General features: G+C 43.6%; 1 protein-coding gene across 3 annotated transcripts in view; it reads left to right on the forward strand.

Annotated features, from left to right (window-relative positions):
• Positions 1-25,022, forward strand: part of si:ch211-285f17.1 (sickle tail protein homolog) — a 158,737-nt gene that overhangs the window by 63,116 nt on the left and 70,599 nt on the right. For 2 of the 3 annotated variants that reach the window (XM_067435478.1, XM_067435479.1), the window contains exon 2: positions 11,651-11,943. In XM_067435478.1, coding sequence (XP_067291579.1) covers positions 11,651-11,943 — 293 coding nt within the window. Of the gene's footprint in view, positions 1-11,650; positions 11,944-23,444; positions 23,620-25,022 lie in introns of those variants that run through there. The other variant, XM_067435480.1, reaches the window with a different exon arrangement.

Here is a 25,022-nt window from a genome sequence, read left to right on the forward strand (position 1 = left end):
TTTTTTTTTTTGATTATCCTCGGATCTTGATGGGCCAGGGACACCCTCCTGCCTGGGCGCCGCCCCAGACCTCAGTGGAATACACGTTCTATACGCCGCTGAGCGCGCCCTCGCCTCTCTGAACTTTCCCACCACCGCCTCGACGGAGGTGCCGAAAAGCCCAGAGGGCGAGACCGGGGCATCGAGGAGAAAAGCCTTTTCTTTCACCCCGATGCCCACCAAGTTTATCCACCGATGCCTCTCCGTGGCGACCCTAGCCGCCATCGACCGTCCGATGACGACTGCTATGTTGTTTGGCCGCCCGGAGAGAGAGATCCGTGGTGCGCCACTCAGCCATCGCATCAGGGTGGAGGCCAACTGGAAAAGCACGGGCTGACGAAAAGGAGGAGTCTCCATCCGACTCCTCCTCCGTCCGCCTGCTCTCGCGACCTGGCTGATCGTCCGCGAGCACTGTGTTCCCCAGACGATGAGCCAGATCCATCTGGGAGCCCCAGGACAAACGGCGCCGCTCAGCCTCGGCATGAGCGGGACCGCTCCCAAATGCTGGCTCTTCTTCCCTCGAGAAGAAGGCCAAGCGAGAGCGGAGCGTCCTCAGTCGGAAAAAACGCTCGCAGTTTGCGCAGGAAGCTGGTGATGACATCACCAGCTGCCGACGGTCAGTAGGATTGTGATTTGATAGCGATTTCAGACACCTGTCACGCTGAAGGCGTTCCCCCCCATAGCGTCAGCTGACGCAGCGCGAGTTCCCTTTCGAAAGGGAACTACGCCTATTAGGAATGTCCCAATATTTCACAAAAACAAACGTGCGTGTGTGTGCGTGTGCGTGTGCGTGTGCGTGTGCGTGTGCGTGTGTGTGTGTGTGTGTGTGTGTGTGTGTGTGTGTAATAAGACTCTCCAGTTATACTTGTGTGTGGAGTTTGCTTGTTATCCGTTATCATCCTGTTCCAGGTTCGCCAGTCTGCTCAACTTCCAGTCATCCTCATTCTGGTATTTCCAGTTGTATCATTGTATTAGCAAACTCATTTGCAAAGACTCTATTATTCATCTTTACTGCATTTATCACTTCACTGTTCAGTATTCTCTCCATTCTGTTGTCATCTCACCTGCTGTTGTTCAATAATGCCCTGCTGAGTCGTCTGAATTTACACAGCCTTGTCTTATGCTTTTCGTGACATATATATGAAGAAAGTATAGAGATAGACGAGATTTGGTGGTCATATAAATAAATCAGGTAATAGAAGTGGAAGAGACTGCTGAGATTTGAACCACGACCTTCAGGTTACAAGTCTAAATCTCTAACCATTAGGCCACATATATATATATATATATATATATATATATATATATATATATATATATATATATATATATATATATATATATATATATATATACATATATATATATATATATATATATATATATATATATATATATATATATATATATATATATATATATATATATATATATATATATATATTTATTTATTTATTTATAAATTATAAAATTGTCACACACACACACACACACACACACAATAATTCCTATTTTAGGAATTATAATTCCTATTGGGCTAATAATTCCTATTTTATGTGAACAAAATGTCCCCGCAAAGATCTGAAATCCTTGTCCTTGTGGGGATATTTTTAGGTCCCCATGTGGAAAACATCTTATAAATTATAAATCACACAGAAGGAAAATCACACAAAATAAAAAAAAATTGAGAAAGTAAAAATGCAGATTGTTTCCTGTGATGGGTGGGTTCAGGGGCAGGGGCAGTGTAGTGGAATAGAAAATACGGTTTGTACAGTATGAAATCCATTACGCGTCCCCATAAAACATGGAAACATTACGTGTGTGTGTGTGTGTGTGTGTGTGTGTGTGTGTGTGTGTTTGTGTGTGACAATTTTCTGTTGACAAATATTTCTCTTAATTCCTCAGGGAATTTGTCAGTGTCTTCTGCCTTGGGCTTGCTGCTGTCTGAGGGAACGAGATCATCATTGAGAACTTGTTGGAACAGACCGAGTCAGATTTAATCTGGATTACAAGTTGATGAAGGAGATAAAAACAGATTCTGCCTGAAGGCTCTGGGAATTCTTTGTATTGTCTTAAGGGTTTATCAGTTTCATTACCTGTACATGCTGCCATTGTGATCAGGGGAGAAAAGACACAGTCACAACCGTGTCACATTATCTTATGTTTTTATGCTTTCATTATCCGATTAAAGTTAATTATTTGAGTAAAGGATTATGTTGAAGATGTGGAGTATTTTATGCCACTCTATCCCTGGGTGTGACAGTTATTGGCATTTGGACTCCATCGTGTGTGTGTGTGTGTGTGTGTGTGTGTGTGTGTGTGTGTGTGTGTGTGTGTGTGTGTGTGTGTGTGTGTGTGTGTGTGTGTGTGTGTGTGTGTAATTATCACAACCAAATGGAATTGCAAAAAATAATGATTGTTTCCAAACATCCACAAGGAGGATCTTATTATGTGAATTTCACTTTTGGCAGGTGTGCAGAAGATTTTTGTGCGATCTAAAATATCCGTAAGAATAATTTATCTTATTAAATGACACTATAATCACTTAGTCAGAAACTGTCTGCATTAATGCAATAACCCCAGCACTGTCAAACCAGAGAGAGAGAGAGAGAGAGAGAGAGAGAGAGAGAGAGAGAGAGAGAGAGAGAGAGAGAGAGAGAGAGAGAGAGAGAGAGAGAGAGAGAGAGAGAGAGAGAGAGATGTCTATTGTTTTTAGAGAGAGGACATGAAAGTTTATGAGTGGGAACACAGATACACATTCCTCCATAAATCCATTACTGAGCACAACCCTACACCACTGACCCCAAACGCACCGGGATACACACACATCTCTTTACTAAAGACACGTACCCTGTTCAGGTTACAGCCGAATGTCAGGCCATTGTGTCCTGTGACCAGGAATTACAAGTTATAGGAGGTGGAGAAGACTGGAGGAGAAATAAAGAGTGTTTTTACAGAGGAAAGAGAGAGGGATGTGGTTAAACTTCCTCAGCATTGTTCAATTGGAGTGTTTTATTATTATTCGGAAGAGGATGGCTGTGTGGTTTGGGAGATGAGATTTGTGCTGTTTAGGCTTGTGGTTTGGGGAAAGTAAGCAGTGGGGAATATGTGTGATGAGGAAGAGCTTAATCAACATATTGCTTTGGTAGGCAAGAGAGGTGCTAATGTTGATTATGGCTGGCTCTGCGGATTTATTATGGCTGGTTTGGTCATGGATTTATTTGGGCTTGTAATATCTGGATGACTTTTATAGAGTTAATGGGTTGGCTTTGGCTTTTGAAACTAAAGGACAACTAGAAGAGTTTGGTTAACGCCCTGGACTGTATAGGGTCTTTCTATGAAATGGGTACCTATTTAGAATACACTATTTATTTTTTTAAATGTTAGCATTGTAGCATCTCAAGCTAAATTTAATTGGGTAACACTTTATTTTACAGTGTCCTTGTTGTTACATGTACTTACCCTAGTAATAACTGTTAATAATGCGTAATTACATTCAACCCTTTAGTAAATACATGAAGTTAATTAATATTACTCAGTACTTAAAGGTATAATTACACTGTAACAGTGACACCTTAAAATTAAGTGTAACCTTTAATTGTTGTATCTTCTTCTTCCTTAAGCTTTTGAGCTAAAGTCCACCAAAACTTGGCTTATAACTTTAGGCTGGTCTGACTCATGAAGCTGTTTCTTTTCTCATTTTTCTGGCTTCCAGTAGCGGATTTTCAAAGAGGACAAAATTCCCCTTAGACTTATTGATGGACTGCTTAAAATGGGCCAATACTCCAGTTGTCAAATGTTTTAAATGTGAACTCAAACTAGATTACACCAACATTTTAGTAACAGGTTAAAACATGCTATCAAAACTTTACTAGCTACATGCGAACAATGCTTAGCAAGATTCTAAAACATGCAAGTAGCAACATATTAAAACTACAAACTTTATTATCTATAATTCTAAAAATGTTGGAACACTGTACAAATTGTGGATAAAAAAGATTTCAATAATTTATAAATCTTATAAACTTATATTTTATTCACAATAGAATATAGATAAAATATCAAATGTTGAAAGTGAGACATTTTAAAATATCATGCCAAATATTGCTCATTTTGGATTTCATGAGAGCTACACATTCCAAAAAAGTTGTGACAGGTAGCAATAAGAGGCCGGCAAAGTTAAATATACATATAAGGAACAGCTGTAGGACGAATTTGCAACTTATTAGGTCAATTGAGAAGATGATTGGGTATAAAAAGAGCCTCTCAGAGTGGCAGTGTCTCTCAGAAGTCAAGATGGGCAGAGGATCACCAATTCCCCCAATGCTACGGCGAAAAATAGTGGAGCAAGATCCGAAGGAGTTTCTCAGAGAAAAACTGCAAAGAGTTTGAAGTTATCATCATTTACAGTGCATAATATTATCTGAATATTCAGCGAATCTGGAACAATCTCTGTGCATAAGGGCCGGAAAACCATAAATTAGACGGCACTGCATCACATACAGGAATTATTCATTCCAGATCTTTCACACATAGAAAACATGTGACAAAGAAGGCCTAAGACAGTTGAGTAATTTAGAACCCTTTATTATACAAGAATGGGACAACATTCCTATTCCTAAACTTAAAGGGTTACTTCAGCGATTAGTATATGGCTTTATATCAGAAACCCTGGAATATATTCAAATTATTGTGCTTCCCCCCTCATATCCCCCTGAGACAAGAGATTTATGCATTTTATTTCTGGAAAAATTCCTCCTATGATGCAAATTGACGATATTTGCATCATAGGAGGAATGTTTGGCCAAAGGCTAATTTATAAAATTTATTAAATTCATACAGCCAGCAGAGGGAGCCATTTCCGCATGTTTTGAACTCGCACATGGGGGGTGGAGATCACACTCAGAGCTCAGCTCGCAGCTACAGGCACTCATTTAAACGGAGCTATGGTGAGCAATGTAAGTCTTTTAACTTCTCAAATTAATTTCTATGAAAGTTAAGCTTGCAAAGGCATGAACTGAAACGCGCCAGACTGAATTCGGGTTGTGAATGTATGCCGTGAGTGTAGTCGCGATTACCTCAGCTCTCATCACAAGAGCTCATTCAGCTCATTTATCTGACTCCTGCAGTCAGTGCTCAGTGCTGTGATACTCGCGCGGTGACTCACTCATTATATTGAACAGACACGTTGAGTTTTTAATTGTATTGTCTTCTGCAACTCAGTCACAGTAATCAAGTTGGTGGCTTTGGGAATGGCCTCACAGGGAATGGCCTCACAGTCTTTCATCCCCATGAGACAAAAATACATTTTCTGTCTTTTCTCAGTCTAGAAAGCACCAAATTCAAAAATAATTTCACATTTCTACTACATTGATGACCCAGTTTAAATACAGATTCATCGTCCCACCACTGAAGTACCCTTTTAAAGGTCCCATTCTTCGCGTGTATTCGAAGCTTTGATTATGTTTACAGTGTGCAATATAACATGAGTTCATGTTTCGCGTGTAAAAAAAACGTATTTTTCACACAATTTACTTATCTGTACACTGCTGTTTCCTCTGTCCTAAAAACGGCCTGATGATTTCCTTGTTCTATGAAGTCCCTCCTTCAGAAACACGTAACGAGTTCTGATTGGGCCAGCGCTTCCCGCGCTGTGATTGGACAGCAGCTTAGCGCACGTTGCCCGGAAAGGTCCCGTCTCTTACCATAACGGGGAGATACGCGCGCTCAATGTTATTGCAAAAATGTCTATATTGCCTTATCAATTTGAGCCGGAATCAGACCCGGAGAATATTGAAGTGGATCGATTACAACCTGCTCAGGAAAGACTTTTGCTGGATGTTTCAGAATGGTAAGCTGTCTATTCAGTAGTTTAAACTGATCATTACAAACACCAACAATCGATGGTGTCTGAATGAATTACTACACTTTTATATGCTAAGTTTTTCGGATTAGTTTCAATTACCATCTAACGTTAGTTAACAAAGCTAAACAGCGTTGCACTTTGTGTCATGAGTTACATAAACTGTTAAACGGACCAACTTAAATAATTAAATACACTTACTGGTTGTGGTCCATATAAACAACGCCTTCCCCAGACAAAGAGGGAACTGCGTCATCTTTTAAGAATAATCTTTCTGCGAATCCGGCATTAAACTGATTGAGATTGAGGAAGCAGTCCTCAGCAAAATGTGCTGCACATAGTTTTAAATTGTGATTATAATTTTCCGGAACCGAGTTAAACATGAACTGTAGCCACGATCTCTACGTACAGCGTCCGTGGGAAGGCCAAACAAAGGTGATTTGACTCCAGGATGAAAATAACAGCGTTTCAATGGCATGGCGACAAACACACTCTACAAAAACAACGCTTCCTATTCTCGACCTGCGAGAGCAAAAGGACAACGCCCCTGAATTTGTGTGTTCTTGTGGGCGGAGGGTTAGTCAACAAATGGTTTTAGTTGCGTCATTAAAGCAGGAAGTGCAGGGCTGTAGTCCAAACCGGCCGTTCGCTGTAGGCTTTGAAAGGGAACTTCTGTTAAATAAAATATCTCGCTTGGCATTGAACTTTGAGCTTTATCATTTTACAGGTATCATTTATGCTCTAACAGCAACATTACACACTAACTAAAGTTTGAAAGATGGAATCGCAAAGAATGGGACCTTTAAGCAACGTGTCTTCTTAGTTCCCAGACGTTTGCAGACTGTTGTAAAAAGAAGAGGGGATGCCACACAGTGGTAAACATGGCCTTGTCCCAACTTTTTTAAATGCGTTGATGCCATGAAATTTATAATCAACTTATTTAACCTTAAAATTATACATTTTCTCAGTTTAAACATTTGGCTTGTCATCTATGTTGTATTCTAAAAATATTGAAATTTTAATCTTCCACATCATTGCATTCTGTTTTTATTCACAATTTGCAGTGTCCCAACTTTTTGGAATGGGGTTTGTAAATATATGTTGAGAGAATAAAAGTCAAATGCCATCCTGCTGAAAAAAATCATGCATAAATGCTGTTTCATTCATATCTTTTTTTTTTATACTAACCTATTGAACAAACTGTACTTATGTTTCTCATAGGCCCGGGAAATACAACTAGGAAATAGCCAGTTAATAAAAAACAACAATACAAGAAGAGATTCCTTCCTTTCCATGTGTTATCCATTAGCTGTCAGATCTGTCTGTCTGAGCTGACTGAACTATTATGAATTACTGTATGCATTCACACAGACAAAAATATGTGTATGTATTTGACAGGCTTGAATAGGATTATAGAAGATAAATGAAACATTTTAAAATACACTTCATTGAATAATCTACTTGCTGTGGAGCAGCCGCCCCCATTCAGCTGTTGGAGGATTATCACTTCACATTAGACACACTGTGTCAGGAAAGAACTGTTCTTCAAAACAGGAGTATTTTACTTTTATAGGCAGCAACAGGAAGCACCATGAATAGGGTACAAGGGCACAACCTGTTGCGCTTTTAAACCAATATGGGCACATATCCAATTTTCTTTAGAGCAAGAATGAATACAAATGTTAGATATGTCATATATATACAAATTAAAACAGCAGGAAAAGTGGATACAAGTTTTTTTGTTTGTAGTTTGTCTGTAGTCTGTAACTATGCATATATTTTTTAGAAAAATTTAAAAAATGTAAGTTTTTTTTAATAACTAGTAAACAAGATTTGCTATAATCCTGTTAATTGCATCCCAGTTAATGTATTATGTTATTTAATTGTTATGTCTAATATACAAAAAGATGCACATCACGGTTTTAAACCATTTTCAGCTTATCAAACTTTGGTAACCGGTTTATATAAATTGCAAACCTCTCTCTCTCACACACACACACACACACACACGTTTGTTTTTGTGACATATGGGGACATTCCATAGGCGTAATGGTTTTTATACTGTACAACCCGTATTTTCTATCCCCTTACACTGCCCCTGCCCCTAAACCTACCCATCACAGGAAACATTCTGCATTTTTATTTATATAAAAAAAACTATGATTTATAAGCATTTTGAAAAGTGAGGACATGGCAAATGTCCTCATATTTCACCCTCTCCTTGTATACCTAATGTCATTATACACATTTGCGTCCTCATATGTCACAAAAACATGCCCCCCCCCCACCCAACAAACACACACACAAAATAAAATAAAAAACATCTAAATCATTTAGCATTGTTTAACTTCCTGATATCATTTTCTAACTTTCTAGCACTTACTTTTACTGACATTTAATGTCTTATTTTCCTACTTATTTTGTAACTCATTTGTGAACTCATTTGTGTGGTGGAAAATATAAACTAAGGAGATATAGAGATATAGATTTCTCATATAGAGAGAAAATATTTTTAAAAATGCAGTTGAGAGAAGGAGAGAGGAAATAAGGATCTAGCACCTGTTGGTCAGCTTTACATGGGAACGTTAACGTCACCGTCACCTTTTTAGGTCTGGGAATGAGGACACACAGAACTCCCACACACTCAGCATGCAGCGTGGTGTTTTCAATTGACAAGTTTCTAAAGTTGATCACGAGTGTTGTGAGTAATCCAGACTCCATTAAAGTAAACTGCTAAAGCGTCTTTCACTCACGTGAAAGGCTGTGGAATCTGGCCAACAGCTGCTCTCTACAGACAGACTCTCAAATTCAGTGTCTATAGGGTCATTGTATTGGAGAGCATGGCAGAACTTGAAGAGAATAGGAAAGACTTGCTTGGGGAAGGTAAGGGCTGTGTGACGCTGATGTAGACGTGATAAAGCATGGTTGCAATGACAGGGTTGAATGTTTGCTGTATGAAACAGGATTTCTATATTTTGTTGTTGACTTACTTTGAGATTGTGTGTGTGTGTGTGTGTGTGTAGCTTAACAGTTATAAATAGACCTGATAGATTGCTGTCCTGTGACACTAAGGGGTACGGGGGAGGAGGATTGGCTTTGGGACTTCTCAGCCTTACACTCTTACACCTAATATTCAGTAATATAATTTAACTGCATTAACACTATTGGATGAATTAAGCTGGATGATGACCACTTTTTTTCTGCAGAGCTGCTTTATAGTTGATTTTGACTGTTTTATAATTGGCATAATTGACTAATTTGGCTTAATCAGCACTGTTATTGAACTGAACTGAATCAACATTGAAGTTAATAATGATACTATTGTCTTCTGTACAGCTGATTATAGTTGAATTTAACTTGTTTCATATTTTTATAACTTTAAACAGATATTGAATCTGAACTGAACACAGATCAGACTTCAGCTGAATAATGACACAATTGACTTTTTAGTGCCGGTTTACAGGAGAATTTAAAGGGTACATAACACACACACAGTTTCTGCAATCTCATGTTAATCTTGAGTACCTATAGAGTAGTATTGCATCCTTTATATCTCAGAAGTGTCTTTAGTTTTATCATCTTTAGATATATCTTCCAAAAGCAGCCAAACTTGTGGAAATGTGCAGTGGGCGCAGCCAAAGAGACACAACCACACACACTATGACACACACAATACATCATCGCAATATTCCTGGATAAACTTTTGATTCACTATACGTTATTGTTGTTGCAGTGGATGCAACAAACTGCATCAACTGTTTCCTTAATTCTGAGTTATTTAGGAAGCCAAGCAAGGTTTCCCTCACAACTTTAAACACACTTCTTTAGTGACATTGTTGATTTCGTGGTCTAAAAACAAAACGACAGCGCTGCCGACGGCTTCTGTAACCCGAACGAAGCTCTTTGATTGGCGCGCTTTCGCTCTCGCTCTGGTTAATGTGCGGACACACTCATCTGCTGTCACTCTGGTTAATGTGCACACACACTCATCCACTCTCGCTCTGGTTAATTTGCGCACACACTCATTCGTTGTCGCTCTGGTTAATTTGCGCACACACTCATCCGCTCTCGCTCTGGTTAATTTGCGCACACACTCATACGCTGCCGCTCTGGTTAATTTGCGCACACACTCATTCATTGTCGCTCTGGTTAATTTGCGCACACACTCATTTGTTGTCGCTCTGGTTAATTTGCGCACACTCATTCGCTGTCGCTCTGGTTAATGTGCACACACACTCATCCGCTCTCGCTCTGGTTAATTTGCGCACACACTCATTCGTTGTCGCTCTGGTTAATTTGCGCACACTCATTCGCTGTCGCTCTGGTTAATGTGCACACACACTCATCAAGTGCCCATACAAGGAATTCCGCCTTTTATGATGTCACACAGGGCCATACTCAAAAAACTAAAACTTTCCAAACTTACTTGAATCCTGAAGGAGTGTATTTGGCCATGTTTAGCATGAGAATCAAACTCTTTAACAGTGTAAATAAGTCCGAATGCATGATATAGCATTATACCCCCTCTTTAATTCTGTTTGCACCATTAAATCATTATTTTCCTGATTTATCACAGTGAACTTGCTTTGAAATAATCTGTATTGTATAAACCCCTATATAAACAAAGGTGAGTTGACAATTTCAGTATTTAACTTTTAATGGTCTTTTATACAACCGGAACGTGTTGTGAAAGTGAACCTTTCACTTAAGAAAACAATGAATCACTTGGGGCCATATCTTAAAATCAGTGCAAGTACCCATTATTGAGAGAAAAATGCCCATGTTAGGTACAAACATTTGTATGCCAGTTTCACAAAAGAGGGCAATACATCAGAGAGGCAGGTCATTCCCAACCGTAGCTTTGCTGACACAGTCTTTTCTCCTCTGCACTCCTGAAATTATTTTAGCAGCCATGACTCTGTAAAAAAACTAAACATGATTGAATGTGTTTGTGTTATTTTAGCATTCAGTTTTATTCACCTCAAAGCGTATCTACATTTAACTGTTTCAAATGATATTTTCGTGTGCGTGTCTTGTAGGTGTGTGTCACATTTGATATGAGTAAACATTCAGTGCTAGCGTGCTGTGCATTGTTAGCTTTGTTAGGACATGCTTTTGGCTTTTGGAAACTTTAGCTTTGGGATGATCAACCTGACAGCTGTCCTGTCCTGACAACACTCCATCTGAGCATCATCTGTCTAACATCTGTAAAAGTTTATTTAGCCTGTGCGTGCGTGTGTGTGTGTGTGTGTGTGTGTGTGTGTGTGTGTGTGTGTGTGTGTGTGTGTGTGTGTGTGTGTGTGTGTGTGTGTGTGTGAGCCTGTTTATGTGGTTTATGAGGACACAAATTTGTATAACTACATGGGTATTACACTGGTATTATACTATAAATGTGGTTTATGAGGACATATCAAATGTCCCCATAATTCAAATGGCCTTAAAAACATACTAAATGATGTTTTTTTGAGAAAGTAAAAATGCAGAATGTTTCCTGTGATGGGTAGGTTTAGGGGCAGGGGCAGTGTAAGGGGATAGAAAATACGGTTTGTACAGTATAAAAACCATTACGCCTATGGAGAGTCCCTGTAAACCACATAGACCAACATGTGTGTGTGTGTGTGTGTGTGGGTGTGTGTGTGTGTGTGTGTCCATTTTTACGTAATACCCATATGTAAAGATGTGGTCCACAAAAGAACGAGCATTTTCTTACATTTCGCTAAACGTTCCATCTCTTTTTTTTCTTCACAGAGCCTCTGAAGGGTAATCTAAAGGTGACTTCAAGTGAAGACGCTGAGCACCTGACTCGTAAACAGCAGGTTGTCTCCAATAACAGCCCTGGTTTCCGCTGCGAGCCCAAATCCACCCGTGCAGGGGCTCCACGCAGACACACTGTGGGCGGAGCGCGCAGCTCACGGGAGATCCTTGCCATGCAGCCCTCGGATATGGATAAAAAACGAGAGGCCTTTTTGGAACATCTGAAGCAGAAGTACCCACACCACGCCTCCGCCATCATGGGCCATCAAGAAAGACTACGAGAACAGGTGAAGAGCACCGTCAATACTGTTTGTTGTGGCATTGCCGGCTACAGAAGTCAGGACTTTGTTCACTAATGTATCGGATCTAGAGATGAAGTAGATGTGTGGAAATATGGGTGTATTTAACATCATAAACAATGCTGAATGAAAGATGAATGACAGCCCTGGGCTAAATTTCATTTTAATAGCCACTTATGCAATACTCTCAACAGAAAATTGAATGCTTATGAACTCAAAAATGACAAGCATTTATAATCATGTACAAGTTTAAACATTAGGTACACCTTGCTAGTACCAGGCTGGAGACACTTCAGAACTGCCTCAACCCAATGCTCCCTTTCCACCACATCCCAAAAATCTGGTGACTGTGGAGATAATTTGTGTATAGTCAACTCATTGTAATGTTCACAAAACCAGTTTGAGATGATTTTAGAGCATTATCCTGCTGGAAGTAGCCATCAGAAGATAGTACCCTGTGTTCATAAAGGCATGGCCATGGTCGTTGGACAATACTCAGGTAGGCTGTGGTGTTTAAACGATTCTCATTTGGTACTAAGGGGCCCAAAGTGTACCAATAAAACATCCCCCACACCATGACACCACCACCACCAGCGTGAACCGTTGATACAAGGCAGGATGGATCCATGCTTTCATGTTGCCACATTATGGCAAATTTTGTGCCTGCCATATAAACGTCAAAGCTGAAACTGAGACTTATTACACCAGGCAATACTTTTCCAACCTTCAATTGTCCAATTTTGGTGAGTCCATGCAAATTGTAGCCTCCGTTTCCTGTTCTCAGCTGACAGGAATGACACCTGGTGTGGTCTTCTGCTGCTGTAGCCCATCTGCTTCAAGGTTGGATGTGTTGTGTGTTCAGATGCTCTTCTGCAGACCTCGGTTTTAATAAGTGCTTATGAGGGCCCGAGCACAGATTGTGTGAGGACCCTATTGGAATTACTCAGCCTATTATTCTTCTTCTCCCAAATAAATCACATTTTGGGGTCTAAACATGCCTAAACATAGGGCCTAAACATGCTCGAAAACTCACTAAACTTTGCACATGCGTCAGAATGGTAAAAATTGACGTCGGATATGGGTTTCAGAATTAGACGTGGCAAAATGGCTCGATAGCGCCACCTAAAAATGTTTTAATTAAGCGCCACTCAAGCTACGTTTCACATACAGGTATGAAATTTGTTACACACATATAACAGCACCCTAAAAAAAAACCTTAAGTGCATAATCCAAAAACCTAACAGGAAGTGAGATATTTTGAATTTTCTCTGCAACATTTTTTGCAGTTTGTGCCATTTGCGTTGTACTTTAACAAATTCTTCCTAGAGATTTAATCAGATCATCATCATATTTGCACAGTCTAATCTAAAGGCCTTTGCGACATTAAATTGCGAAGATCTAGAGTTTTCCCTGGAGGGCGTGTCTGTTAGCCTAGAAATCTAGATGAACCCTAGCGGCAGCAAATCTAATCTGCCGCGAGTGCCGTCTAGCAACTCTAATCAATCGGCCAATCACATCGTTTATGGAGTCGGTGGGCAGGGCTTAACATAATTTTGCCAGCGTTGCGCTTGCGTGCTTCTAGTAAACACAGAAACTGGCGAACGGCGGTCTTTCGAATCAGCTTTGACCGCGACTCTGGAAGACTTGGAGTTGAGCTTTTCTCTGAAAAAAAAAAACTAAGAACGGCACTGAAGTCATTCTTAAAAAGGGAAGATGTGATCGGAGTTTTGCCGACCGGATATGGCGAATGTTTAATCTCTTAATGAGCTCTGCTTCTTCGTTGCTCTGGTTGGTGTAGCGCTATCCAATTGCGTGCAGAGGGAGTTTGAAAAACAATCGTTTATCCCGCCCCTCGGTTTGAGCCCTGTCAGTAGTGAGTTTCCAGACCAAACATCTTGATGTGGGTCTGGCTTGTCAGGTTACGTGTCTGTGGTGGCCTCACAAAATCGTATGTTTTTCCATGACACAGGAAGCTGTTGTAAGTCAGGCATACAATGTCCTATCTGCCCCAAACTTCACATGTTAGATAATAGTCCTGGCCTGAAGACATCTACATGGCAGTATTCAGTTATAGTCAAAGTGTCTGCTGGCAGAAGGAAGAGTGACAGATCAAAATGTCTTTGTTGTATTTCTCCTATATTTACTCGCTTAAATGCATCTTGCTCAGTTTTCGCTGTTATCCAGAGGCCACCAGGTGGCGGTGGCCCCAGGTGTGAGGGCCCTTTCATGGCTGCTTGCAGCTTTCTGTTGACTTTCTATTAGCTTGAACCAGCTTGTCATTGTTCTCTGACCTCCGGCAAGCATCAACAAGGCTTTTTCACCCACAGAACTGCCTCACACTGGATATTTTCTCTTTTCTGACTATTCTCTGTAAACCCTTGAGATGGTTTTTGGGTGAAAATTCCAGTAGATCAGCAGTTTCTGAAATAATCTGACCAGTTTATCTAGCACCAATAACCATGGAATGTTTAAAGTCACCTAAATAAACTTTCTTCCCCATTCTGATGCTCTGTTTGAACTTTAGCAGATCATTCTCGATCGTATCTATATGCCTAAATGCATTGAGTTCCTGCTATGTGATTGGCTAATGAGATATTTAAGTTAACATGCAGTTGAACAGGTTTACAGAATAAAGTGGCCGGTGAGTGTATATCTGTGAAAATCTGATTTGATATGGTCTGTGCTAACTGGAAAACTGTTTTCTGCGACCAGCATTCAAAGTTTTTTCATGTGTCCAGTATTCACGCACTGTCATAAATATGGCATATGAGTGGAAAAATCACATGACTGAATTATTTCACTACGAACTAACTGTAGAAACAAATATGGCGTGTTGCAATACCAGGAAAAGACAGTAAAAATTATAATTGAACAGTGGCTGAATGATTTAAGGCAACAGCACTTTTATTACCTGCAGGTAGATGCTGGAAGAAACATTAAAAGTGGTTATATATTTTTCACTGAATGGTTGCAATGATTACATCATAAAAATCAGAGTAAAAGCGACTAAACTTATCTCATTGTTGTAACAGTCTCTCTCTCTCTCTCTCTCTCTCTCTCTCTCTCTCTCTCTCTCTCTCTCTCTCTCTCTCTCTCTCTCTCTCTCTCTCTCTCTCTCTCTATCTCTCTCTCTCTGTGTGTGTGTGTGTGTGTGTGTGTGTGTGTGTGTGTGTGTGTAGGTGTGTGTGTGTGTGTGTGTGCGTGTGTGTGTGTGTGTGTGTGTGAGCCTGTTTATGTGGTTTATGAGGACACAAATTTGTATAACTACATGGGTATTACACTGGTATTACACTATAGATGTGGTTTATGAGGACATATCAAATGTCCTCATAATTCAAATGGCCTTAAAAACATACTAAATTATGTTTTTTTTTTTGAGAAAATAAAAATGCAGATTGTTTCCTGTGATGAGAAGGTTTAGGGGCAGGGGCAGTGTAAGGGGATAGAAAATGTGGTTCCCTATATCGAGGGAACTCAACACTGCGTCGTCGAGTGACGACACTCTGGGAACGCCCCCAGCGTGACGGCTCTGAAGTATGAATGAAATCAGCCACCAATCCGATTGGTGCAACGTCGTGACGTAACCGGCGACGGCGTACGCGGAAGCTATAAGAAGGCGCCGCCCCAAACAACAGACAGTCTTTGCTCTTCAGCGAGGCGCTCTGTGTGAATATTGTTTGTCTATTTACTGTTGTCTGTCTGATTATCAGTCCCTCTCTGAGAAAGCATGGCAAGCGAGCAGTTTAGAAGGTGTGTTCATCCGTGCCCGCGCTTCATTACGGGCTCGGACACACACCAGCTGTGTGTGCAGTGTCTCGGAGCGCAGCACGCTCAGGCGGCGCTTGAGGGTGCCGCCTGCAGCGAGTGTGAGAGGCTGCCGCTCCGGGTGCTGCGCTCACGGCTGGCCGTCTTCACCGAAGGCGGTCAGGCTCGCGAGCCCCGTGGGTCTGGTCCCGCGTCTGTTGAGGCAGCGCGGCGGCGTAGATCCTGGGGCTCACAACTGGATCTCGCGACGGGAGGCGGGCATGCTGAGGCATCTTCCCAATCCTCGTCCGATGATTCAGACGCTCTTCCGCCTCGTGAGGAAGCCCGCGCTGCGGCTTCTTCCCACGAGGTCGATAACCCAGTGCTGATGCTGTCTGATTCCGAGGGATCAGATCAGTTCAGCCTGGAGGCGGGCGGAGTGCAGGTGAATTCACCTCTTCACTCTCCCGCTCAAGAAGAGCTGGTGGACGTGCTGACACGTGCTGTGGCCAAACTCAGTATCGACTGGCCACAGGAAGAGGTGGAAGTCCAGCCTGTGAGCAGGTTGGATGGACGCTTCTTCAAAAAGCGTGCTCAGCCGCCACGCAGGGGCTTGCCGTTTTTCCCGGATTTGCACAATGAGTTGTGCAAATCATGGGGAAAACCATACTCATCGCGCCTATCGACACCCCCAGTTCTTGACTTCGGGTGTGTCGTGGGTGCGGCTGAGGCTGGTTATGGGACGCTGCCTCGCGTCGAGGAGGCACTAGCGAGCTATCTGTCTCCCGAGGCAGCAGCGTCCCTGAAAGCCCCTGTCCTGCCCACCAAGCCATGCAGGGACACGTCGTCCCTGGTGGGCAGGGCTTATCGAGCGGCCGGTAGAGCTGGTAGTTGCCTGCACACCATGGCGGTACTGCAGGCATACCAAGCTGAGCTCCTCAAAGAGCTCGATGAGGGAGAGGGTCCGTCTCCGGACGATATTACAGAGCTGCGGAAAGCTACCGACTTGTCTCTCCGCGTCACCAAAGAGACGGCCCGTGCTATCGGCCGCTCTATGGCTGGCATGGTGTGCGTGGAGAGGCACCTTTGGTTAAACCTGTCGGGGATGAAGGAGAAGGAGAAATCCTTCCTTCTGGATTCCCCGATAGCTCCTGTGGGTCTCTTCGGCGACGCAGTCAATAGCGTTGTCGAGAGATTCCAGGAGGTGAGGAAACAGTCGGCGGCTTTCCGGCAGTATCTCCCTCGCCGCCAGGGGCCTCCTGTAGCCAGCAGGGAGGTCTCTGGTGGCCAGTCCCGGCCCTCCACCAGCGCCCACAGACAGGCGCAAAAGGAGAGCGTCGCTTCCCGCGCCCCTCCCGAGGGAGCCTGGCAAAGGAGGCGACGTTCTCGCCAGAAGTCTTCTAAGCCGAAGGGCGACTTGAGGGAAGTCCTTCAGGCGAAGAAGGCTTCTGGCAAGCGGTCCTAGCTGCGGCGGGATCGCTCAGAGCTGGCCCTCCCGGGGGCGGACGACCGAGGTCGTTCCGAGCCCGCAGCTCTGGGGAAATCGATGTTGTGTTCCCGCCGTTAACAACGCTTCGGGCCTCATCGTTTTCCCGCGTACGTGCGCTGTCCCAGCCGCCTCGAAATCGACCTGCGGCGGGGCAGCGAATGCGTGCGCACACCGAAAATCCTCCCCGACTAAGCTCTGCCGGGTGGCCGCTTCAGGGGGTCGGGCAGGGGGTTCGGTGGGTACCAGAGACCAGCCTCGAGAGGCTGGTTCCCCTAGTAGAATATATCGGCGCATGGATGTGCCTCCCGAATATTTCTGCTTGGGTCCTGAGTACAGTGGGAAGGGGGTACAGATTGCAGTTCAGAGTTCCACCACCGAAGTTCAGCGGGGTGGTCTGGACTGTGGTCCCCCCGGCCCAGAGGCAGGTTATGGAACAAGAAGTACAGTCTCTGCTGGTCAAGGGGGCGATAGAAAAGATCCCTCCGCCAGACAGGGAGTCGGGCTTTTACAGCCGTTATTTCATTGTTCCCAAAAAGGGTGGAGGCTTACGTCCAATATTAGATCTGAGGTACTTGAATCGGTCTCTGAGGAGATTCAGGTTCAAGATGCTCACAATTCAAATGATCGTGAATCTGATCCAGTTCGAGGACTGGTTCGTCACGATAGATCTAAAGGACGCATACTTTCATGTCTCCATCCTTCCTGCCCACAGGAAGTTCCTGAGGTTCGCTTTCGGGGGCGAAGCGTACCAATATCGGGTGCTTCCTTTCGGTCTAGCTCTTTCCCCTCGCACCTTCACGAAGTGCATGGATGCAGCTCTGGCCCCTATGAGGCTGCAGGGCATCCGTGTGCTGAATTACATCGACGACTGGCTCATTATGGCAAAGTCGCGCGAGATGGCGATTCGGCATCGAGATGTCGTTTTAGCCCATCTCAGGTGCTTGGGGCTGAGACTGAACACGGCCAAGAGCGTGTTGATACCCGCCCAGAGGACTACGTTCCTCGGGGTGGTATGGGACTCAACCTCGATGCGAGCGAGCATGTCTCCCGCACGGGTGGGTTCTATACTGGCGGAGGTCTCAAGGGTGAAGCTAGGCCACAGCCGCACTGTGAAGCAGTTTCAGAGACTGCTGGGACTCATGGCAGCAGCATCCAACGTAATTCCCTTGGGTCTGCTATACATGAGGCCCCTCCAGTGGTGGCTAGGAACCAAGGGGTTTTCCTCGAGGGGAAAACCTTTCCGTATGATCAGGGTAACGCGCAGATGCCTTCGTTCCCTCGTTATATGGAAGGATCCGAGGTTCCTGTCCCAGGGGCCTGTGTTAGGAGCGTTATGTTGCAGGAAGATCCTTTCAACAGACGCCTCCCTCACGGGCTGGGGCGCGGTCATGGAAGGCCGGTTCATGAGGGGTTCGTGGGGACCCCAACATTCCTCCTGGCACATAAATTGCTTGGAAATGTTGGCGGTTTACAAAGCTTTGAGGAGCTTTCTCCCAGACCTTCACAGCCACCATGTCCTGATACGATCCGACAATACGTCGGTGGTATCGTATCTCAATCACCAGGGGGGTCTGAGGTCACGCCCACTATGCAAATTGGCGCTTCAGATCCTCCTGTGGTCCCAGGGGAAACTGTCGTCTCTCAGAGCGATGTATGTCCCAGGGGACCAGAACCAGGGAGCGGATGTCCTGTCGAGGCAGGGGCTGAGGCCCGGGGAGTGGCGGCTCCATCCAGAGGTGGTGGAGGCCATGTGCGAGAGGTTCGGCCCAGTGGAGGTGGATCTGTTTGCTTCCGTAGAAACGACCCACTGCCCACTGTGGTTCAGCCTCAGGCCTCCGGCCCCGTTAGGGCTGGATGCCATGACACAGACGTGGCCGAGGCAGCGTCTGTACGCATTTCCCCCGATCATTCTGCTCCCGGGAGTTCTAGAGCGAGTCCGCCGGGAGGGCATCAGCCTCCTATTAGTGGCACCCCGGTGGCCGTCCCGAGCTTGGTTCTCCGACATTGTGGCACTTCTAGACGGGACCCCGTGGCAGGTCCCTCTGAGGAGGGATTTGCTGTCTCAGGCAGGGGGTGTGATTTTCCACCCCAGGCCAGAGTTGTGGAACCTCTGGGTCTGGCCTCTGAGGGGGCACAGTACCTAGAGGAGGGTCTGCCACAAGAGGTCGTTGAGACCATTCTCAGCTCTAGGGCTCCCTCTACGAGGAAACTGTATAGCCTAAAGTGGAATGTCTTTACTAGCTGGTGTAGAGAAAGGGGGGTGAACCCAGTTGACTGCGCAATCGCTTCAGTACTGGAGTTCCTCCAAGACCGTTTCTCCGCTGGTTTGACCCCATCCACTCTGAAGGTGTATGTGGCAGCCATAGGGGCTTTCCACTCGCCTTTGGAAGGGGGCCCTTTGGGTAGACACCACTTGGTTGTGCGTTTTCTCCGTGGGGCTAGGAGATTGAGGCCTGCGGCTCATCCCAGAGTCCCGGCTTGGGACCTGGCGGTGGTTCTGGAGGGGTTGGCTGAGGCCCCCTTCGAACCATTGGAGTCGGCTGAGGCGAGAAATCTGACCCTGAAGGTAGCATTTCTCCTCGCCATCACTTCTCTGAGGAGAGTGGGGGACCTCCAGGCGTTGGCGGTCACGCCTACTTGCTTGGAGTTTGCCCCGGGCGGGGTGAAGGCTATCTTGCATCCCAGACCGGGCTACGTGCCCAAGGTCCCTTCTTCAGGGATGGGGTCGGTATTTCTTCAGGCTTTTCATCCTCCGCCTCACGCGACGGCAGAGGAAGCTAGGCTGCACCTGCTCTGCCCGGTTAGGGCATTGAGGATCTATCTAGACAGGTCAGCTCAATGGAGGAAATCGGACCAGCTTCTGGTGTGCTTTGGCCCCCCTAAGAAAGGGTTGCCTGCGGCGAGACAGACTATTAGTAACTGGATCGTGCAGACGATAGCCACGGCTTATCGGGTGCGCAATATGCCTTCACCCATGGCCGTGAGGGCTCACTCTACGAGGGGCTTGGCCTCCTCGGTGGCCCTCCTTTCGGGAGCCTCACTTATTGAGATTTGTGAGGCGGCGGGTTGGGCTAATCCACACACCTTTATAAGATTTTATAAGCTGGACCTCCCGGCTACGCCGGGTACTAGAGTGCTTGCGTCCTGAGTGTGCCTGGGATCCAGCTTCACACCAGGATGGGCGTGTCTCGGTGTGGCATAGTGGGTATTGACGTTCCCAGAGTGTCGTCACTCGACGACGCAGTGTTGAGTTCCCTCGATATAGGGAACGTCTCGGGTTACTATTGTAACCCTTGTTCCCTGAGAGGGAACGAGACACTGCGTCTCGTCGCCACACCTACACGTAGAGCGCTCGCTTCATCGCAAAGGCTGTCTGTTGTTTGGGGCGGCGCCTTCTTATAGCTTCCGCGTACGCCGTCGCCGGTTACGTCACGACGTTGCACCAATCGGATTGGTGGCTGATTTCATTCATACTTCAGAGCCGTCACGCTGGGGGCGTTCCCAGAGTGTCGTCACTCGACGACGCAGTGTCTCGTTCCCTCTCAGGGAACAAGGGTTACAATAGTAACCCGAGACGTTTGTATAAGTATAAAAACCATTACGCCTATGGAGAGTCCCTGTGTGTGTGTGTTGTCTACTGGACTTCCATGGGTCAGTAAAAGGTTGTTCACAGGTTTTCTTTGTTCCGGATCTTGGGGCCTTGAGTTATCTGGTGCCTGTAAATGTGTTATAGAGGCCATACAGTGAAGACAACATTTTATCTGGTCTACTATCTCAAACAAAACAAAAACCTCCAGAGAACAATTTACACATTAAGTGATTTTAGCAGTTTTTGCAGCGACTGACACATATGCAATATGAAAGTATATTTGGTGTATAATTATGGCACACAGGCATTGCTGTGAATTCTTCAGTTCTGACCCCAGGGATCACCTCTCAGCCAACTCATAATATGAACTCTATTCTATACTTTATATTAACATTAAAAAACTGGATACTGTGAAATAGTTTGCTTTCTCACCACAACCCCACAACCAAACTCTAGAGTCGTATAGTACTTAAAAGGGTTGTAAATAGATTGACCTCTCATTCCGAACAGGTGGAGGTTTGTTTTATATTTTCCCCCTTTGGCCGAAAGAATCCATTATTACTGTTTTGTGTCCAGCCGTAGTTGTCTGAGGTGAGAACTGAAGTCTGCGCCATATATCACACTGACACATTTTTGCTGTCGGGTCATGCCCTAAAATTTCCATTTTCTGTTCGATTTGACATTCAAGTCAGAATGTTTAAGAAAAGTGACAAAGAAAAGTTTAGCACTGACCAAATGTTTCTGGTTTAATATAACAAACATTTCTTTTATAGCATAACATTATTGGAAATATCATTTTGTGATATGAAGATTGCTTTAAAACAACATGACTTCTGTAAAATGCACTCTTTCGCTCTCTTTTCACTCGTTTTGCCCATACTCATCCACTCAGTGGGTCTGTGGAATGTTATTTGGATTGCCCCGGGGGGTATTAAAGAGAAAAGGTGGGGGCAGGGACCGAACGCCTTCCCACAGCGTGGGTGAGAGAGGGAGCGTTGCGTCTGTTTACTCTGGTTGAAAACAAAAGGCTCCTCACCTGCTCTTAAAGACCTACAAAGCAGAACAATGGAGGTGATTGACAGCTTCTCAAGAATGAGAGTGCTTGGCTGCAGAGTGTGAGTATGTGTGCGAGTTTGTAACAGTGTGGGCGGATGTGCAGAGAGAGAGAGAGGAAGGAATTTTGATTGGTTTAGTGCCCAGTCACCCATACACTTGACCAACCGTATCTTATTTGTATAGTCAATCATTTGCTTTTACAATACTTCACACAGACCTATTACTATAAAATCATTGCACAAACATTATAAAATCATATTTTAAAGGTGGGGATTGTAACTAAGTATTTGAACTGTTCAATGCTGCATTAATCAGGTCATGATGTGTTCATTGTGTGTCATTTGTTTTTGTGTCTTTATTTTGTATGGGCGTTCTGTAGCTGACACATTGCTGACCATTGAAGACTATCAGCAGGGATGTGCCGAATCAAACAACACAAGGAGTTTAAGCATGTAGTTTAATTGCGTAAGCCTTCACCTGTCCTCCACCTCACACTAAATCAAAAGAAGGAGAGCCCGGAGAGTGTTGCATCATGTTTTGTTTAAACATGATCATTTGTAGTTTTATTTTTATTTAAAAAAAATTTCAGTGGGTTTTGTTTTGACACTGTTAAAAAATATTGTTGGTTTAACTTAAAAAGTAAGTAACCTGGTTGCCTTAAAATTTTGAGTTTATTTAAATTAAAAATTTGAGTTGATACAATGAAGGAAATATGTTTAATAAATAAAAACTCAAAATATTATTGTATCTGAACCGCATACAAATTTTTGATAAATCATTTGGCATGTATTACTGCATTATCAGAAATAAAACACACACAATTACCCAATATGCTTACAAAATATTTTAATAATATTTTAATAAAGGTTGTCGAATCTCAAAAAATGCTTATTGTATTAACTCAAAATTTAAATTTCAATGAACTCAAAATTTTAAGGCAACCTGGTTACTTTTTTTCTAATTTTTTTTTTTTTACATTGTATAGAAAGTCTAAATATTATTGCATCTGAACCATATAAAGAACGTGATAAATCCTGAAAATAGCCACTATTGCCACTATTGCCACTGGCATGTTTCAATGCGTCATCACAAATAAAACATACACAATTACCCAATATGCTTACAAAATCCTTTAATAATATTTGAATAAAGGTTGTCGATTCTCAAAAATGTGCATTGTATTAACTCAAATTTCTTATTTCAATTAACTCAAAATTGAAAGGCAACCAGGTAACTTATTTTAAAAAAAAAATTACAGTGTACTTTTAAAATAATAATAATAATAATTATTATAGTAGTAGTAGGCTAGTAGTAGAAAGCTGAAAGTGTAAATTAATGTCAAGTTAATTAAGTTAACTGAGTTAAGTTAACTAAATGGGTAACACTAATACATATATGTTTTAAAATGTTTTAAATTTATTATGGTAATCAGATTTACTTGTTCAAAAATAATTGTCCTATTTGTGTGACGATCCGCCAGGTATTTTTGGGTGGAGAGTAATAGGGATTTGAAGTCACCATAGTAATGTGTGATGTAAGAACAGGCTTGGCTCAGTTTACAAGTAGGTGAGCGCGCATAGACCGGCTGGGGCAAAGCGCGGAGAGGAGGGGCGCGCGACTCACACACACTCGCTCTCGGGCACTACATTGCACGAACTGTACTGACTCGGGGTATAGAGACTAAAAGGACATGACATATTCAACCTTCCTCTAAATCATGGGAATACAGGGAATGAGTCGCAACTGAGGACGATTGCTTGAACCTGTCTGTGTATTGTGGAATAAGGTATTGTAACAATCCCTCATACTTTGTAAAACTTGCAGTCCGTGTTTATAAACTCAATGCATGCTCCAGCAAGCACGCTGATGATCGCGCGATCGTCTCAAGTCTCAGCAAACTTCTGAACGCGGTGCGTTCTGTAATTGGAGAAGGCGCGCGCATGTTTGCTTTTCTGTATATTACTGTTGCAGTAAGTAACCCGATATGCGATTCATTCTGGAGTGTGACACGGCTATAAAGATGCGGACAAGAATGGCGACAATAGATATCTGCTGCTCCCAACCAGGTGTGCGTTTGGAATGGGTCGTGGGTGGCTTATAACTTCTTAGCCATCGTTTTGGATGTTTAATGCATTTCGTTGACTGTTCCGTCATGCCCGTTTCAGATTTGAAACAGTGATAGACTTCTTGAGATGTGTTTTTTCCTGGTCTTGTCTGCGTGGGGAGAATGGTACGAACCCAGGGCTTTTTTGGGTTTGTTGTTGGCTTGTGCTGTTAACAGTTTTTGGGGTAGATTAAATTGGCTAGGTCCCAGGTGAAAATAATGGGATGGGGGCGGGGCTTCTGACCGCAGAACGTTCTTTTTTGGTTCCCAATGGCTCCTAATGGATAGGGGGACTGAAAAGCCAAACTTATGGAGCCGGTCATGTGGTTATGTATTAAAGGTAGGGTAGGCAATTTCGGTGTGGCTAGCAATAGCAAGCTAGCTTTCAAAGCATGAAATCCCATCCTCCCTTCAGAGTGTCTCCAAATCCATGCCTCCTTCAAAATACATCAACACACACAGCAGAGTTTGCAAAGCCTTACAAAAGACAGTGTAAAATTAGCTAATGTCTCAAAGCACATAACATTAGAATGTTAATGTTATTTGTTTGTCAAATCAGTGTTCATCCAATCATTGCATTCGGTACGAACATTTTTTGGTCCTGAGACATCCACAGATATGTACATTTAATATTTAGACCACTTATATTATTCATTGCTATCAGGATGTGAAGAGAGTGTCAACCAGAATAACAAAGAGTGTTTATAAAAAAAAATGCCTACCCTAACTTAAATGTACAAATCATGCACTAGGGACAGCTCAGAGTAAAAGCCCTATCATACACCCAGCGCAATGCGACACTATGTGCAACGTGAGTGTTTTTTCGCTAGTTTCAGCCCAATGCAGTTATCATTTTTATGTCCAGCGCCACATTGTTTGAATAGCAAATGCACTCCCGCCCATCTGTTCGCCCATGAAAACAAGGGGTGTTCAGGCGCATTGTTAGTGCGTTGCTATTTTGAGCCAAATGAAAACGACTGCCCCACTGACCAACAAAAACCTGGTCTAAAGTCAATGGCACAATTTTTTGTGTTATTTAAAGGGCGTGTTAGTAATATGCGCCTATAGGCGGGTGCACAACGCGC

Source organism: Pseudorasbora parva, chromosome 24 (assembly GCF_024679245.1).
Source record: "Pseudorasbora parva isolate DD20220531a chromosome 24, ASM2467924v1, whole genome shotgun sequence".
Classification (NCBI taxonomy): domain Eukaryota; kingdom Metazoa; phylum Chordata; class Actinopteri; order Cypriniformes; family Gobionidae; genus Pseudorasbora; species Pseudorasbora parva.